The sequence below is a fragment of the Pongo abelii genome, chromosome 8, assembly GCF_028885655.2.
Source record: "Pongo abelii isolate AG06213 chromosome 8, NHGRI_mPonAbe1-v2.0_pri, whole genome shotgun sequence".
Classification (NCBI taxonomy): domain Eukaryota; kingdom Metazoa; phylum Chordata; class Mammalia; order Primates; family Hominidae; genus Pongo; species Pongo abelii.
In genome coordinates, this window is record NC_071993.2 from 116,886,370 (window position 1) to 116,904,049 (window position 17,680).

The 17,680-nt window shown below is 44.8% G+C and overlaps 1 protein-coding gene and 1 pseudogene across 5 annotated transcripts in view; one reads left to right on the plus strand and one right to left on the minus strand.

The window, feature by feature from the left end:
• Window positions 1-1,029: 1,029 nt before the first annotated feature.
• XPNPEP1 (X-prolyl aminopeptidase 1) overlaps window positions 1,030-17,680 on the minus strand; it is a 58,866-nt gene continuing 42,215 nt past the window's right edge. For 4 of the 5 annotated variants that reach the window (XM_054521837.2, XM_009245789.4, XM_054521836.2 and 1 more), the window contains 11 exons: window positions 17,157-17,246; window positions 16,506-16,556; window positions 14,278-14,336; window positions 14,068-14,145; window positions 11,794-11,865; window positions 9,627-9,687; window positions 8,050-8,119; window positions 6,992-7,165; window positions 6,213-6,289; window positions 4,871-4,969; window positions 1,030-1,571 (listed from right to left, as the gene is read on the minus strand). In XM_054521837.2, the coding sequence (XP_054377812.2) occupies window positions 1,443-1,571; window positions 4,871-4,969; window positions 6,213-6,289; window positions 6,992-7,165; window positions 8,050-8,119; window positions 9,627-9,687; window positions 11,794-11,865; window positions 14,068-14,145; window positions 14,278-14,336; window positions 16,506-16,556; window positions 17,157-17,246 (960 nt within the window). In that variant the 3' untranslated portion in view covers window positions 1,030-1,442. 5 annotated transcript variants of the gene reach the window in all.
• LOC112135379 (U4 spliceosomal RNA) lies at window positions 6,118-6,186 on the plus strand (annotated as a pseudogene).

The following is a 17,680-nucleotide window of genomic DNA, read 5'->3' on the forward strand; positions in this document are numbered from 1 at the left end:
ACATGCTAGTATTATTGTTTTTAAAAAGTTAATGAGACTAGTTTTAAAACAATATAACCATACGATGGAATTAAGTCATTAAAAACAATTCAACCTAAAATATTGCCAAGTTAAAAGATAAAATTGTATACGTACAGAATGATTCACTGTTTGTAAATGTGATATGTTCATATGTGGCATATTCTTTCATACATACACAAATAACCAGTATTTTAGTAAATTTGAATATAAAAAAAGGAGTCAGCAAAAATATAAAGCAGATAATAGTGGTTATACCTAAGGAGTATGTCAGGTTGGATTAATAAAAAAGCAGACCCTGAAACAAGGATTTGCATGTAAATGGTTCATTCAGGATAGTACGAGGAAACACTAATGGGACAGGAAGAAAGTAGGACATGGAAGAGAAGAAAGAAAACAAAGCGTTGGTTATTGAGCAAGTTACCATGGTGGGCAAGTGGGGCTCAATCCCATTAGGAAACCCTGAGTGACAATGTAAGACACACCTCTGATATCTTAGCCAAGGGATGAGGAAGTCTATTTGCCCATCCCCAAACATGATGGTCTGAGATCTCAGGGACATTAACTCTCCAACCCTTGGAGCTTGCCCCACATATACAAGTCAAAAGAAATCCTGCAGAACAGGAGTCGCAAGCACTTGTCACAGAATCCTGCCTACAAGTAACAGAATAATGAGAGCTGTGGCCATGTAGGTAAGACACTTGTGGCATCTGCTATAGGGTGAGTTATGGAAAACTGACTTTTGACATAATTTTTATTGTTTTTTGCATAGGAATGACACATTTTAAAATCAGAAAAAAAAATGAGATAAAAATACCTTAATATTAGGTTTTCTAGAGAAAAGAAAAAGCTTACAACTAAGCCCCCAAATGTGCAGGGAGGCCAGGGGTCTCTTCTCAAAGGGGCGCTTCCACCTAGGAAATGTCTGCCACAGAGCCAGCAGCCCTGGAGATTAGCTCACCTGACATGCCAGACGACAGCACCACGAAGAAAGAGACGGTTAAGACAAAGCACAGTTTTGACATTTTTATTCACTGATCATAAATATAGTCTTATGAGCATTAAGGTGATCATGAATGATGTACTAGCACCTGGAACATGACCGTCATGGAGCACTCACTGATTCCCCATCACTGGCCAAAGAAGTCAAGACATCTCCCTTTCACCAAGTGTTCAACTTTGGAGGGACCTCCTTCTGGTGCAGCAATTTTATTCTTGGCTTGTTCTCAACAATTAAAAAATCATAAAAGACTGAGTGTTTGCAATAAAATATCAAAGAGGATAAGAAGATTTTCTGTTCTTCTTAAAGTCTAAAGTAAAAAGGGGAGGTAGGGAAGAAGGAAAGGAAAGGGGAAAGATGTCAGGCATCTGCCACGTTTCTTCCTTTCCCCAGAGCATTTTGCAGAAACAAAACCAGGGAGGTATTAATGCTGTTTGGAGATGGGTTGCGTCTCTCTGATGAGCCACTCGAGAGCTTCCTGGCGGCCCTGTTTCTGCAATTCCTTCCCAATCACATCCCTGCAGGTCAGGTGGTAATTGTTGAGCCAGTCGCACTGCAGGGAAGAGGACAGACACAGTATTCACCACCATATCTTTAACAACTGGCTACACAGGTCAACAGCAAAGGCCCCCATGTGCTAAGATCACAAGCTGAGAGAAAAGGTGTGCAACACCCTTTCTCCTTACTCACAGATAAGTATTTTCCTTGTGTTGTTTCCCTGGAAATACATAGGACCAGACTTCATGGCTTCTGGTGAAAAGGCTCCCAGAACAGTTTACTATTAGAGACAGCAGTCTCTAAGCCAGTAGCTCCTGCTCCCACCTGTGTGGCTTCATTCCCTTCCACCTGAGCCATCCTGGGAGGTGGTAAGTGGGGGAATAGCCCCTGGACTCTGTGAGAACTCCTACTGAGAGACACCTGAAGCTGTCCTGCCAACACACTGGGCTACATATCCTATATCCACTGAAAAAGCTGAATAAAAAACGAGGATCAGCCAAGTCCATGAGTGTCTTTTGAGTGAGCTGCCTAGATGAACCCAAAACCTGCGGTGGTTAAAGACTGTGGTGCAGCAGAATGGCGCTGGGAGTAAACTTAGTTTTCAGACTCTCAACTCAATATGCCACAAGAGCAAGAGACAAAAAAAAGAGAGTGAAAGGAAGGACCTGCTGGCAGGACTTGGTGCCTGGGCAAGGGCTGATCCACTAGACATGATGGCAAAAGCTCTGAGGCAGGAAAAAGGGTGAACTCTCCCCCTTGGTTGTACAGGGGAAAAGGTGAAGTCTGGAGTGAAGCAGGTTTTACCAAGAAGACAACAAGCCACTCTCATCACTGTCTTTGGGGTAGCTGTCTGGAAGCTGATGAGACTGATAGTGCCATGGCTGTGGTTGTCATAAATGAGTCAAAGGCCATTCTGGAGGGCAGTGATGTTACAAAAGTACTGGTTTCAGGGACTACAATCCAGCCAGGTACCAAAGCCCAGCTGGGGTCAGGATGGGCACACAAGCCCATTAATTACAAGGGACTGAGGGCAGACAGATAGGGTGGTGTTACCAACTGGCTGTGACCCAGCCAGGGTTCCAATCCCTACTGAGAAGAGCCTACTAGCCCCTTCTGGGAGTCAGGGAAGTGATAGGGGCAGGGGAGGATGTCAAAAGCAGGCAAACTGCTATGTGTCCACAGCAAGGCCAGCAGGGCTACAAAGCAGCCTACTGTCCAAAGCAGCTCAACAGTAAGGCAACGGCAGCATCCTGGTGTAAGCCTAAGGCCACAGCCAAACTCCCAAGGCCCTTTTGGTTGGAAGCAGGGAGGGAAAAGTGGGACTGTGGACAGCCTCGGTGGGGCCTGAGGAGCAGCACAAGGCCCTTACAGTCTGCAGCTGGCCATATTCATATCCGACCAAGGTCCTTTGCTGCCATCTGGTGATAAGTGATGAGGATGCAGACCCAAACCAAAAACTCCCTAAAGTGACTCCAAAAAAAAAAGGCTAAATAGTAAAGGGCAAATGACCAGATATTTTAAAAGCCAGATATTTTAAGAAGACATTATCTGCCCTACAAAGAGTAACTGGCCGAAAGAATAGTTCAGTGATGTGGGCATGCAAGATGCAGCAATGAAACTCTGGGTAACACAGATCCCAGGGGTCTATGTCCAATGTCACAGGAGTAGACTGATTCTCCTTCAAGGAAAAATGGCCTGGCTTAAACTTCCTCATACTCTACTTCTCTGGATAAAGGGGAATGTCATATGGAGAAATGCCTCCTGATGGGTACACTTTATGTGGACAGGAAGGACTGTGTGACCTAGAATTACTTGGCAGGAATCCATAGCCTTGGACTTCCAAGAGTGCGAAATGACTTATTACTGGAAAGCCCCTTGCTAAGTCCCTGGAAGCTGTGCTCAAGGGCCATTACAAGAGACACTGGTTCCTATGGGTCAGAGGGATTCTAAGCAGGGTGGCTCCCATGCCCACCCATGTGTTGTCATTTCCTCTCAGCTAAAGCAACACTTACAGGGGCTGGACAAGAGCCCCTGGACACTGGAAGGACTCTTCCTGCTGAAGAGACACACCGGACACTGTGCTGATAGGCTGAGTTTCCTTTTCCATATCCATCTACAAGCTGCATAACCCACCCGGTTATCAGCAGGGCCCATGTGGGTCCTGTGAGTGGGAACGTTTAGCTGAACCAAGGGCACGGATGGTTAAGCAGAGGCACTCAAGCACAGAGGAAAGCTAAGCAGGAAGTGGATGGCCTTTCTCATCACCCACCTGTGAGCTGCAACAGGCAGGAGAGGCTTCTAGCTGGGAGAATCCCATTCCACAGCTCCTGTGGAAGGGAAGGTCCTTAACCCCCAAAGACCCTTTCCTTTACAGTGTCAAGAACAAGGCCCAAGTGGGCGCCAGTGAGGAAATGTTCCTGCCTTGAGAGGCACTCAAAGGCCATTGGCTGCCTCAGATAACAAAATATTCTTATTCCTAGAGTAATCCACCGTGCTTACCCTGCCTTCGGCTCCCACCAGTCATTTGCTTTTCATTGGAACTTCTGACCCCTGCCTTGCTCTGGAATTTGTGTCCTCCTGGCTTCCAGCTTCCTGGTTTGGGAACTGTTTTGTCTGTCTAGTGCTAACAGTTCCTACCCCATTTCTGACCCTTGTTTCTGCTCTGACCTTGAACATCTGTGTGATACTTCAGGCCTTTCTCATGTCCCCAGGACTGCCATCTGACCTGGCCTTACCAGTCCAGGGTCTGAAGGAGTTAAGACCCATAACCCTCTGAGCTGGGCAAGTAAGCACTGTTGTGCCCCAGGCTTTGTGAAGGGTTTCACTGCCCCAGAGTGACCACAGTAGTAACCGAGAAGGGCTGGTACTATCTTTCTCCTTGTCTGTGTGAAAACGGGACATACAATAATAGATTTTGCTTTCCATTTCTTTAATGTTTCATGTAACACAAGAGAACAATCTGGTATATACAGTGGCCAAGAGGCCCCACCATCCATCTGGCTTTCTGTAGGGACACACATAGGCTCATATTTGCTAAACATGCCTCACTGCAGCTATGGAGGAATAGTACAGCCAAACAATGGCATACGAGTTCCACCCACAAACCCTACAGCCCCAGAATGGCTGCGGGGAACAGGACTATCTCCACCTGGAGGCCCAACAAATACAGGAAAAGCTCAGGAGTCCTCAGAAAACCTAGAGCTTTCAGACTCAACTGGCCAAGATCTCTAAATTTAAAAATTACAAAGTGAGACTGGATTAGAGAATTTAGGATTTAAAGGATGGATCAGAACTATTTAAGGTAGTCTCCACCTCCCCTAGTAACATGCCTGCCCACCAAGACTTCCCCATTACCTCTTTGTCTGTAAGAGAATCCACATCTATCATTTTGGTCTGAATTGGAACCAAAGTTAGAGGTTCAAAGGTCAGGCTTCCCCGGTTATTAAAATTATACTGTGGGAGAAAGAAGAAAACAGATGCTTTTACTCCTCTTTACTACGCTGAAGCACCATGAAGTCATTCCACCAGCATGCCATCCCTCAGAGCCAGGGGTAACTGGGAGCCAAGAAGTGGTGAGCTGGTCACCACTTTTCATAGACACACAAGGAACCTGATGCCACTTTCCAAGAGCTCCTCCACTGGGCAAACAATGGCCTGTGCCATCGGGAAAGGCCAAACAAAGGGTGCTAAGGGGCTCCCAGCAGCAGGTCCCAAGGCTAATGTCTACTGTGATAGGAAACAGGGGCAGGGTATGGGGGTATCTGGGCTCAGGGGCATCTCTGGTTTTGGTTCTCCAGGATGCAGGGGTGTAAGTCCTCAAAATCATTTTTATAACAGTCAACTGTGTGGCCTGCCTTGACCCAGCCAGGCCCATCAGGCAACAACACATCTATCCACTGGAGCACACAAGAACATGTCGGGTTTCTGTTCATGGCAGCTTTTGGGAATGAGATGGGAGGTCATTTCCAAGAATAGTGACTTCCACGCCAAAGCAGAGAGCAGATCCCCGCAGTCAACCTCCTTGCAGACACAGGAAGCTACTTCCCTCCAATTGTTCAATTCCACCAATGGAGGAGGCGCAAACAGGTCTTTTAGGTAAAGCCTAGAGCCTAAAACCCTGCAACCTTGGTAACACTGATAGGGGAAGAGGGTGAAACACCTTTCTTGTATTGCCTTTGAGGCTGACCCATGGATAACTCAGGGTTCCTCAACTTTACCTAATAAAAGTCACCTGGGGAGTGTGACAAAATTAGAGCTTCCAGGCCCCCCACCCTGGAGATTCTAGGGTCTGGGAGGAGCCCTAGAAATTAGCGCCTTGAATAGGCACCCCCAGCAGGAGAGACAACAGGCGGCTGCCTATAATAAACTCAGAGCCCCAAATCATGTGAAGCAAGCATCAGCCTGAGGGTCTGTGAATCCCAGTTCTAGATCCCAGTTCATTAAGGATTTTCTTTCTGGCTTTGCAGGGAAGGAGTGTGGTTTCCAGGGAAGTCCCTGATATCTGGAGAAGAAGGCTCCATGTTGGCCCCAAAATGGCATACTCTTGGCTCCAAAGACATTAAGTCTTCATCTTCCCAAATTAAGAAACAGGAAAATTTTTAAGCTTTGCGCAGTGGCAGTATCGTAGCCAATGAAGTCTATCCGAGGCGCGACTATTGCTAATAGAAACAGGAAGATTTTTTTAATAAATACTCACCTTGGTCTTCACAGGAACCACAAGGACAACGTTCTCAATGCGAATTCCAAAAGCCCCATCTTCATAATACCCGGGCTCTAAAACAAACCAAATCCCAAAAATGAGAAGCAGCCCACGATGAAGATGTCTACAGAGAGAAACTTTCACTCTTTGGATGACTGCCCTACTCCAAAGGAGAAGAAAGGGGTGAAGGGCCCACTCTATCCGGGGTAAGAGCCCAGAGATGCCACCTTCTCTCACATGGCCACTTTTTTATAGGCACTTGAGGTACAGAAAGCTAGACTATGAAGTCCCTGCACACTGGCTACAGGGTAAGGAGTAAAATAACAGTGGATCTACTAAATAAATCATGGTTCACATCCATAAGACACAATAATGAAGGCATTAAAATATATTTACAAAGACTTGGCAATGATCTGAGAAAAGGCAATATATCAAGTAAGAAAGCAGAACATAAGACAAGACGCCCAGTAAGATCTGAATGATTTAAAAAAAAAAATGCTATCTACATACCTAAAAGACCAAAAGCTAATACAGCAAAACACTAAGTCATGTTTCCCCTGAGTGGTTAGATTGCAAATGATTTTCATTTTCTTTTTACACAGTTCCCATCTCATTTTTCCTAAAATGAACATGTATCAGTTCTATAATCAGAAAAGTTTGTTGGAAGGGAAAAGTATTGCCAATTTACTTTAAACTAATTAAAAAATAAAAAACAACAAATAGCTTTCAAAAAGGCTCAAGGATCCACGCATGCCCTCTATGTGAGGGATACTTACCATCAGTGACAATCATGCCTGCCTCCAAGGGCTCATCAGAGAATGTTTTGTAACTGATGCCGCACGGACCCTCGTGGACATTCAAAAAAGACCCAACACCATGTCCGGTCCCGTGCAAGTAATCTAGGCCTGAATCCCATAAAGCTGAACGGGCGAAGGAGTCAAGAAGGTGACCTGAAAGATATAAAGAGCCACTTAATTATATTTGTACAGCGCTTTAGAGATTAGATTTATTATGTGTGGCTCCAGAACATGAAACAGAAACCAATAGGTAAGTTACTGGAGGGTTCAGATTTCAGCACAGCACAAGGAAGAACTTTCTAACAATCAGAGCTCCTGAGGAACCATCAGAGCTCAGTCTGAAGCTAGGCGGTCATCCATTCAGGATGCTGGTGAGGGGGGATAGACACCTACAGCACACAGAGGCCGTATCAGACATGGACGTTCCCTTGCCAGCTCTGCGACCCTAAGGTTTCAGAATTACAAAGATGAGACTCTAACCAGACTGCAAGCAGACAGGCAGCATGACAAATGAGGAAACTGAGGCCTAGGGAGATGAGTACATGTCTAATCTACCCAGAAGCAAGGCAGCCCAGGTCTTGTCAATGCCCAGTCCAATGCTCCACCCACCAGGCCTCAAGCAAAGTAGTACATAGCTGAAGCCAGGGTCCCAGTAAAATAAATCCTAAGAATCCCGAAAGGAAGCACTGGCCCAGTACTAAAGGGGAGACAGGAGGCTGCACTAACTTCCACTCAGGCCCTGTGACCTTCACATCTGGTTTGTCCTCTCCTAGGAGCTATCCACATGTGTCATCCAATACCATAAGTGGTCAGGATAAAGGTGCACAGGGGGTACTGGCTCAATCCTAACCCAGCTCCCTGAGGCCTCTGGGCTCAGTCAGTGGGTTACGGAGACTCACCCCATGAGCACCTGGCTGGGTCTGATGTGGGCTGGGGACCTCACAGTAGGGAACAACATGTTCTTTCACTCAAACATAGACATATTTGATTCTCAAACAAGAAAAAGAGCCTGCCACGTGACAGAATGCACCACCTACCTTTGGTTCCAGTGGGGAAAACGGCTGCACTCACAGCTATGTGGCCCTTGAGGACATATGTGAAGCATTCCTGCAAAGAAAACCCAGGGGCATGTTGCAGAATGGGGACAGATGTCTAATCCTGTAGTTTTCTGGTAGTTCAGAATATCCTGCCTGCTAAAGTTTTTAGCAATATCACACAGAAAATGTAAGTAAAAAGAAAAAAATCTGGTGGAAAAAAAGCCTGGCCATGGGACCAATTTCCCAGAAAATCTTGAAATTCAATTTAGTAGAAGAGCACTGTCAGAGAGATGACCCCACATGACTTTATAATGAACACTCTGACATACTCCATCATGTGAGCCTTAGAAAGAATGGAAAAGTAATAAAAAGTACTGATGACCCTAGCTAACATTTACTGAGCTAGTCCTCTGTGCCATGCACTACTCTAAGCACTGTATGTTTGATCCCACACTTCACGATGGGGGCACTACTGTTATCCTCGCTTCACAGAGAGATTCAGTAGCATGCCCAGATCACACAGTGCCTAAGTGGCAGCATCTGGCCTTGGAGCCAGGCAGTCTTGCTTCAACAGCTGTGCTCCCTACCACCATCCTATCTTCAGGGGTTTTCCCCACTGTCCAGACAAGAGAAGTGCTACTCAGAAGTGTAGCGGCTTGCCAGTAAGGCGCAGAGTCATGACTAAAACTCCATGCTCCTCAGCCTGGTTGAGCTCTTTGAAAAGCACAAAAAGAGTCACACCAAAAGAATCCTAGACACAAAGTCCAAATTCTTCTAAGGCACTGGTGCATACAAACGGACAAGGCAAGGGACCAAGACAATGAAACCTGCCCCACTACATCGCATAAAAACCTTTTCCTTGGATAATCTTCCTGAAGGAGCTCTCTTGGACAAACAGATTCACTTAGGTGCGCAATCAGCATTTGCTGAGCAGTGACTATGATCCAGGAACTTGCTAGGCCCATGGGAATTCACAGCCAGCCGGGAAGGTGGGTCCTTTTATCCTCATTTTTATGGATGGTGACTGCTTTGTTCAACATCACAGAGCTAGTAAATGGCACAGAAGCTCTGAAGCCAGGTCTCCAGACCCCTGGTACACATCTCTCTGCCTCACAGCTCTCTTTCCCCCTTCCATGCCAATCATACCAGAAACTTAATAGAGTCTGTCATTTCAGAAAGTTTCCAGAGAGTTAAGCCTGTAAATAAGAATCTCAAAAAAAGAAGGGAGTGGTCTTCAAAATCAAATCTAGATACTGCTTATAAAGCATGTATTTCACTATCTCATCCCCAGCCTCAAAGGCATTTCCTGACTCAAGAGAAGGCCAAAGCTATTATATTCAAACTTACACCTCAGCTGCCCTAACCTTAGCAGAACGCTTTAAAAATTTCTCCAAATGTCTTACTCCAATAATTAATTAAATGAACCTCGTAAAGCAGATAAACCTGACTCCACAGCAATGAGCAATTTTACTATCCCACATGTAATTTTTACTTCTTTATACAATCCCTTTTCATAAAAGCAATGCTCTTCTTAAGAAAGCAGAGAAGACCTCTTGAGTTTTTTGCCTCCACCTTACCTTCTCATAGGCTGTAGGGGTCCCAAAATGCATTGTCCGCGTCACATCTGTGGTGCCATCCCTTTCCAAAAAAAGGACAAATTGGTTTCCCGTCAAAATAAGCTTTAAGTCAAATATGACACAGGCAAGCACGTGGACAAGTGAGAACCCCCATACAATGCTGGTGGGCATGTAAAATAGCACAGCCATGTTTGCAAATAGTTTGCAGTTCCTTAAAAGGTTAAATATAGTCGCCATATGATCCAGTAATTCCACTCCTATTTATATATCCAAGAGAATTGAAAACATACATCCACACAAAAACTTGTACATGAAGGTTCACAGCCACATTATTCATAATAGCCAGAAGATGGAAACAGCTGAAATGTCCATCAACTGATGAATGGATAAACAAAATGGGGGATTATCCACACAGTGCAATACCATTCAGTAATTAAAAAGGAATGGAATACTGACACATGCTGCAACATGGATGAACGTGGAAGACATTGTGCTAAATGGCAGAAGCCAGCCAGACACAGAAAGCCATACGTAATACAATTCCATTTCTATGAAGGGTCCAGAATAGGCAAATCCACAGAAACAGAAAGCAGGGTAGTAGTTCTCCAGGGTAGTGGAAAAGGGGGGAGTGACTGCTATTGGGTATGAGGTTTCTTTTCGGGGTAATGAAAATGTTCTAAAATTGATTGTGCTGATGGCTGCAAAACTCTGTGAATATATAAAAAAAAATTAATTGTATATTTTAAGTGGGTGAATTACATGGTACATACATTTTACCCCAATGAAGTTATTTTAAAAAATGAAACAAAGTGTGAATGCAGGGATGGCTAAATAAAGTGGGAGTGACGTCAGCCCCTGACACACACATTCTTGGTCTACAGCATAAGGGCTATTTCACGAGAGACACTATCACTGCGGTTATGAACAAGACAGAAGAAGGCAAAGAAAACAGGAGCCCATCTCTAGCAAAAGAGGGCCAAAACCCAACTTCTCCTGTTAGAACAGCAGGGGGTTTCCTGGACAGAGACCCTAAAAATATCCAAGTACATATCTTAACACACACTAGACTATATCCCTGACATAGAAAGGATAACTTCTAGAATCCTGCTAAAAATTTAGAAGTGAACAAAAGTTTGCACCATTACCAAGAAATCCTTAGCTCTAGGCTGATATTATTAACACCCCTGTGTCCCAAGGCCAGGCATGGTTGCCACGTAATTGGCTGAGCTCATTCAATAATTAGGCCCTCCCTTAGCCATAGTCCCAACTTCAGTGGGGAATGGAGCACCATTAAAAGGCCTTGCTCAGCTGGGTGCGGTGGCTCACGCCTGTAATCCCAGCACTTTGGGAGGCCGAGACGGGCGGATCACAAGGTCAGGAGATCGAGACCATCCTGGCTAACATGGTGAAACCCCGTCTCCACTAAAAATACAAAAAATTTGCCGGGCGTGGTGGCGGGCACCTGTAGTCCCAGCTACTTGGGAGGCTGAGGTAGGAGAATGGCATGAACCAGGGAGGCGGAGCTTGCAGTGAGCCAAGATCGTGCCACTGCACTCCAGCCTGGGCTACAGAGCGAGACTCTGTCTGAAAAAAAAGGCCTTGCTCGTGCCCTCTTAATACAGACAGGGTCTATTCTTACTCCTTCTTTTGGGTTCCGTATCAAGACCCAACCAAATCTTGGGTTCTTCTCTGAGAAACTTTGTTCCAGAGAAGATAGCTGTGAAAGCAGCAGAACATGGAGAAAGAAATTCAGAAATGTGGGGGCAGCCCTCATTTCTCATTTATTCATTCAAAATTAATTCCTTACTTCATAAGGCCCTGGGGCAGCTGAGGGTACAGGGAACCGGCAGGCAGTTCATGGGCTGGGGTGGAAAACTTTCAACGGTTCCAAAAGCTTGCTTTACTTCACAGTTGTTTACTTATATTTTTAAAACTTCCGGCCAAGGACTATAACATTTCTATCAAACAGTCTTTTGTGAGAACAGAGTCACAATTGGGCTATTTCAAATAGGGGTGAAAAAAAGGACAAGACACAGGAACAATTCCATTAGTGGCCAGCACAGAGGGAGATGATCAGCTGAGTGCTCTCAGCTGGAGCTCAGCTGTCCACCTTCTCAACTGCCTCGAATCACATAGTCAAGTTCCACAGCAGTCCTGGTTTACTTACTTGTATTGAGCACCCGAGTCAATGAGGTACACCTCATCCAGGGACAAGGTCCTATTCGTCTCAGGGACTGGCCTAACAAAGTTAATTAAAAATTAATTATTCCACAAATGTAAACACTTAGTGAATCTGGGAGGAGGACACACAAGAGTTCTTTGTACTATTCTTGCAACTTACATAAGCCTGAAATTATATCAAAATAAAAAGTTATGCAATAAATGAATTATTTCAACTAATATTAAACTTCTACTTTTCAAAGATCCAATCAACCTATCTCCCCAACTGAGATAAAGAGCTCAAGAAAGGAAAAGTAACACATTTCTTTATGTCTACCTCTGTTTGCGTCTGGAACAAAACAGGTGTTCAAAAGATAATTGTCAAAGCTAAAAAAATGAGAATCATTAGATGCAACAGGACCTAGCTAGAGTCCTGGGAACTGGGACAGGAGCAGCCTGGAGTCACTGCAGCCTTGCTCGTCTCTGGGAGCCCCAAGCCCCTGCCTCAGCCTCCAGGCCCCTCCTTCAGCCCTGACCCCAGCAGGTACCTCCCCACTCGCTCCCCAGACCACTAGACAGGCAGGAGTGGATGTCTCAATTTGGGAGAAAAACTAAAGGAATTTTGCTGGGAAAAGGAATGGATCACCATATTCTTCTGCTAGAGCACTTTTTTCAAACAAACATGAGGTATTTTCAAAAAGTGGTCACTTTCCCCACACCGTTTTCGAAACAATATTACTGCACTGAGAAACACCCAAAGGGATGAGAGCACTCCAAGTCTCTGTCCTGCAGCTGAAGTGAGGTTGTCCTCCATTTCCAGGTACCACCCCCTCTTCAGCAATAAGGGCACCAGTCCACACACAAGATGAACAACTAAAAAAGACAACCAGTGCCTCCAGAACCCTGCCTCTAAACAGGCTTCCAACCACCCACAATGAAGAAATGCCAACGCAGAGGCAAATTTCTTCCATTGGCATGAAATTGTTTAATGTTTTAATTATACGGAAAATTCTAGGATAGTATCCAGCCAGGAAATTCATCCTGAGTTAAACAAAAACTGAAGTCCCTCTGATATTTTTATGCTGGAACAGAAGCATTAAGTGAGGAAACTGTACTGTCACATCTGTGACTGTCTCCCACACACAGCTTCAAAATCTGCCCCAAGACTAAAAACTCTAAAAACAATTATTAAAAGGGGAAAAAAAAATGTGTGCCCAAACACAGTGTTCTTTTGTTGGCTGTGCACGTAACAGATGGGGATGCACAGAACTCAAAATACCCAGTGCAAAGCAAAGCGGTTTGAACCAGTTAGAGCTGAGGCTGAAGCCCAATGGCCACACCTAATGACATTTCCCCCCAACTCCACAGGAAGATCCGTTAGTCCTAGACATATCAGTGCCCCTCTGTCTCACAGGGAAGGGAGGCTCGGCCCTGTGGGTCCATGGGTTCTTGTAGACCATGTGGTAAAAATACCACATACTGGGATGCCAGGCTTCAGCCTCAGGGGTACAGAAAGAGAGGGTACTGATTATCTCTCCACCCAAAATAGGTTGCCTCACAACCTACTACTAAGTTTTTTTTTGGTATGGAACTGATGGAACTCACAAGATGTATGGACTAGTACAAAATAGCTGCTGTTACCAGGAAAGAAAACTACTCAAAAATTCCAGTCATGGGCCAAGCACGGTGGCTCACACCTGTAATTCCAGCACTTTAGGAGGCTGAGGCAGGAGGATTGCTTGAGTCCAGAAATTCGAGACAAGCCTGGGCAACACATCAAGATCCTCATCTCTACAAAAAAAATCTAAAAATTAGCCAGGAGTGGTAGCACACGCCTGTAGTCCCAGCTACTCAGGAGGCTGAGGCAGGAGGATTGCTTGAGTCTAGGAGTTCAAAGTTGCAGTGAGCTGTGACAGCACCACTGCGCTCCAGCCTGGGCAGCAGAGCAAGACCTTGTCTCCAAAAAAAAAACTCAGTCATCAAGATGCAAGGGCTATGCATACAGTTCCTGCAGCTTCAAAAAGGAAAGAGAGACACCCATCTGACTACCCTGCAGAGAATGCCAGTGCCATACTGAGCCTAAGAAAAGGCTCCCAAAAGGCAGAGGCTTGGGGATTGGGAGAAAATAAAACCTTAGAAGTCTTATTTCCCTTCATTTTACAGTCTCAACAGACAGATGAAGGTGGGCACAGAGGCCTCTGGTAAAATAATGTCTCTCCCCTGCTCAGGCTCCTGTGCAGAAGCAGCAATGCCAGGCAGCATGCTCCTCCGCATGCCTTACGCGTAGTGAATGATGGCGCCGTTGGGTCCCGTACTGGAAATTGTTGGGAAGCTCAGGTCCACAAAGTCTGCCTGTTGCCTGTAACAGAAAGACAGAAAGCAGAGTGGCTTAAAGGTTTTTACTGTGCTAAGATTCAGGGCCCTTCCAGCCTCATTCAACTAGCAAGAAAATCAGCACGAGGTTCCTGGGTCCCCCCAAATGGATCCTTACCTGCGAAACTCCTCAGCTTTGTCAGCAGCTGAGATCTCTGTCACACCACCTTTGGGAACCTATGAAAAAATTGCTTATAAATCATCTGGTGAGATAAATTCATGTGTTCCTCTTACAAATTAGAGGAGGTACATTAAAAGCTTACTTTTTCTTCAATTTCTTCATCCCAACTGACCAATCCACAGGACACATCTTTAGAAAGGGAGAACTCCCAAAGGCTCTCACCAAAGCTATCTAAAATACAATAGTTTCTATTCATTTAATTTTTCACTCAACTACTATGCTTCAGTATTTTATCCTAAAACCTCCCAAAACAATATATCTAAGTTTAAAAATTCAAAAGCATCCCCTCCTAAGAAATCATCTTAAGAAAATCGTTCTAGATAAATAAAAAAGATAAATGCAGAGAGATTATTGCAGGATTACTGATAACAGCAAAAAATTAAAAACAACCCAAACATTTAAAAATAGGAGGACTGGGTTAGTAAATCAGAAGAGCCACTAGATGCAGTTTTCATTTGGATCCTTTTTTAAGGCCTCAATGTACATGGAAAATGTTCATACTATGATTCTAAGAGAATAAACAAAACACAAAATCATATCTAAGCCAGGTGTGATGGCTCACACCTATAATCCTAGCACTTTGGGAGGCCAAAATAGGTGGATCGTTTGAGCCCAGGAGTTTGAGATCAGCCTAGGCAACTTGGCAAAACCCTATCTCTACAAAAAAATACAGAAAAAATCAGCTGGGCATGATGGTGCACTCCTGTAGTCCCAACTAATCGGGAGGCTGAGGTGGGAGGATCACCTGAGCTTGGGGGATCACCTGAGCTTGGGGAGGCTGAGGCTGCAGTGAGCTGTGATCACACCACTACTCTCCAGCCTGTGCAACAGATGAGACCCCATCTCAAAATAAGAAAAAAAAAGAAAAAAGATGTAACTGCACACTAAGAGACATGTAAAAATAATTTATATTTTTAAAAATAATTTACAGCCTGGCGCAGTGGCTCACGCCTGTAATCCCAGCAATTTGGGAGGCCGAGGCAGGCGGATCACGAGGTCAGGAGATCGAGACCATGGTGAAACCCTGTCTCTACTAAAAATACAAAAAATTAGCCAGGCATGGTGGCGGGCGCCTGTAGTCCCAGCTAGTCGGGAGACTGAGGCAGGAGAATGGCGTGAACCCAGGAGGCGAAGCTTGCAGCGAGCTGAGATTGCTCCACTGCACTCCAGCCTGGGCGACGGAGCAAGACTCCGTCTCAAAAATAAAAAAATAATAATAAAATATAATAATAATAATTTACATAAAGGCCGAGCATGGTGGCTCACACCTGTAATCCCAGCACTTTGGGAGGCCGAGGTGGTGGATCACGAGGTCAGAAGTTCAAGACCAGCCTGGCCAAGATGGTGAAACCCCATCTCTACTAAAACTACAAAAATTAGCTGGGCGCAGTGGCAGGCGCCTATAATCCCAGCTACTTGGGAGGCTGAGGCAGGAGAATCTCTTGAACCTGGGCAGCAGAGGTTGCAGTGAGCCGAGATCACGCCACTGCACTCCAGCCTGGGTGACAGAGTGAGACTCCATCTCAAAAAAATAATAATAATAAATAATAATAATAATAATAATAATAATAATAATAATAATTTACATAGATGAACAATCACCAGAAGGAAACATGAGGAAAAAAGTTACACTAGTGGGAATAAAGACAATATTTTCTTTTCCCAATTAAAGAGTTGTTTATACAATACTTAAAGGGAACACGATATTGTTTAATAACAGAACAGAGAAACCACCCTCTTGTCAACTAGAGCAAGAAATTAATGGCCAAGAGTCAATTTAATATAAAAAGGCTCAAGGCTTAAACTGAAGTTCAAAATGTACACAAAGATCTTTTTCTCCTAATACAATCAGCTTGCCTATAATATTATAAGACTCATTTTTCCTTATAATGAAATTCCACTTAGTTATGATTCCCTAACCCAAAAAGCATCCACTCTATTATGGAACTTCTTTCTTCATTCTTGTTACTATTTTCATAATTAAGGAATTTTGAAATCTGCACACACCAAATTTCCAGAGAGAATTATTAAAATAGAGCCCAAAAATTTGATGAAGATCTCAGACCTCATGGTCAGCAGAGCATGGGAGATGCTAGAGTTAGAATCACAAATAGGTAGGTCTGAATAATGTATATCCACATATTAAACAAAGACTAAGAACCAACCTCTTTCTCCAGCCAGTTAAAGAGTTCACAGAGGGCAACAGCATCTTTAATCTGTGTAAACAATGGAGACATTTTTTTAAGTTATTACTGAAAATCACATGACCAGATTCAGAGCCTAGCCCTAATGCAATACTGAGAAGGCTGTACCTGCAGGGCCACACATCATCAGCAACCAGAGCTTTACATGTGGACATTTCTGGGAAGCTGGTGTGTGCAGCAATTCCCATTATCAGGGAAAGGCTCCTCTGCTATTCAGTAGTTCAGGTACAATCAGGAAGGGCCCCACCTCAGAGCACAGGGAGCTCCTCCAAAAGGTTAACTTAAAGGTTAAGAACCCTACAGGGGCCAGGAAAAAATAGGCCACTATCAAAAGCCACCTCTGGGCCCAAAATCTTTCTTCATCAGCATCACATCATCACCATCATCTACACTGTGAACATCAATATGTCCTTTTGTGTTGTGTATTATACTTTGTAAAGATCTAATCCATCAAGTATTTTATTTCATTCCCTCAATAACTCTGGAAGGCCAGGAGGCTGAGGCTCAGAGAGATTCTAACCTTGTGCCAGGCTCAATGCCACAGAGGAGGTGAAGGAGCCGGGCCTTCTGACCACCTCACATCCCATCTTCTGCACCAGCTCCTCTACTCACGTGAGCCCGCCTCATGCCTTCTGACTCAGCTGAATTCTTCACAGCTTTGGCGATGCAGATGGGGGTGTAAGGCATACAGCAGCGGTGGTCCTAGAGGCAAAGGGCAGTAGGGTGGGAAATCAAACCTGCTCCACCCACCCAAGACCAAGGCAACAACCTTTTGGCTCAGCAAAACTTACTTTAGACAAATCACTTGAAGAGCTCCCACTGGCAACCCACATAGCTGTCCCCTGGGGCCCCAACAACCTGTCCCTTTTGATTGATGACCCTGAGCTTAAGCTCAACCAAAAGAATAAGTACATCAAACAAGGTGTCTCTCTTCCATCCCTCACTCCCTTAGCTCTTTTGAGACTGCTGGCTGCCTGCCATCAGCAAGACATTGCTTTCCAAGCCACTGTGGTTGTGGATAGAGTTCACTAACCACTGAAAGCTTGACCAAAATCATCCTTCTCTTGCTGTACAAAGGGGGCTTTTTCTCCCTGTCTGGCGATGCACATGACCTGATGAGTGAGGTCTCCTGCTCC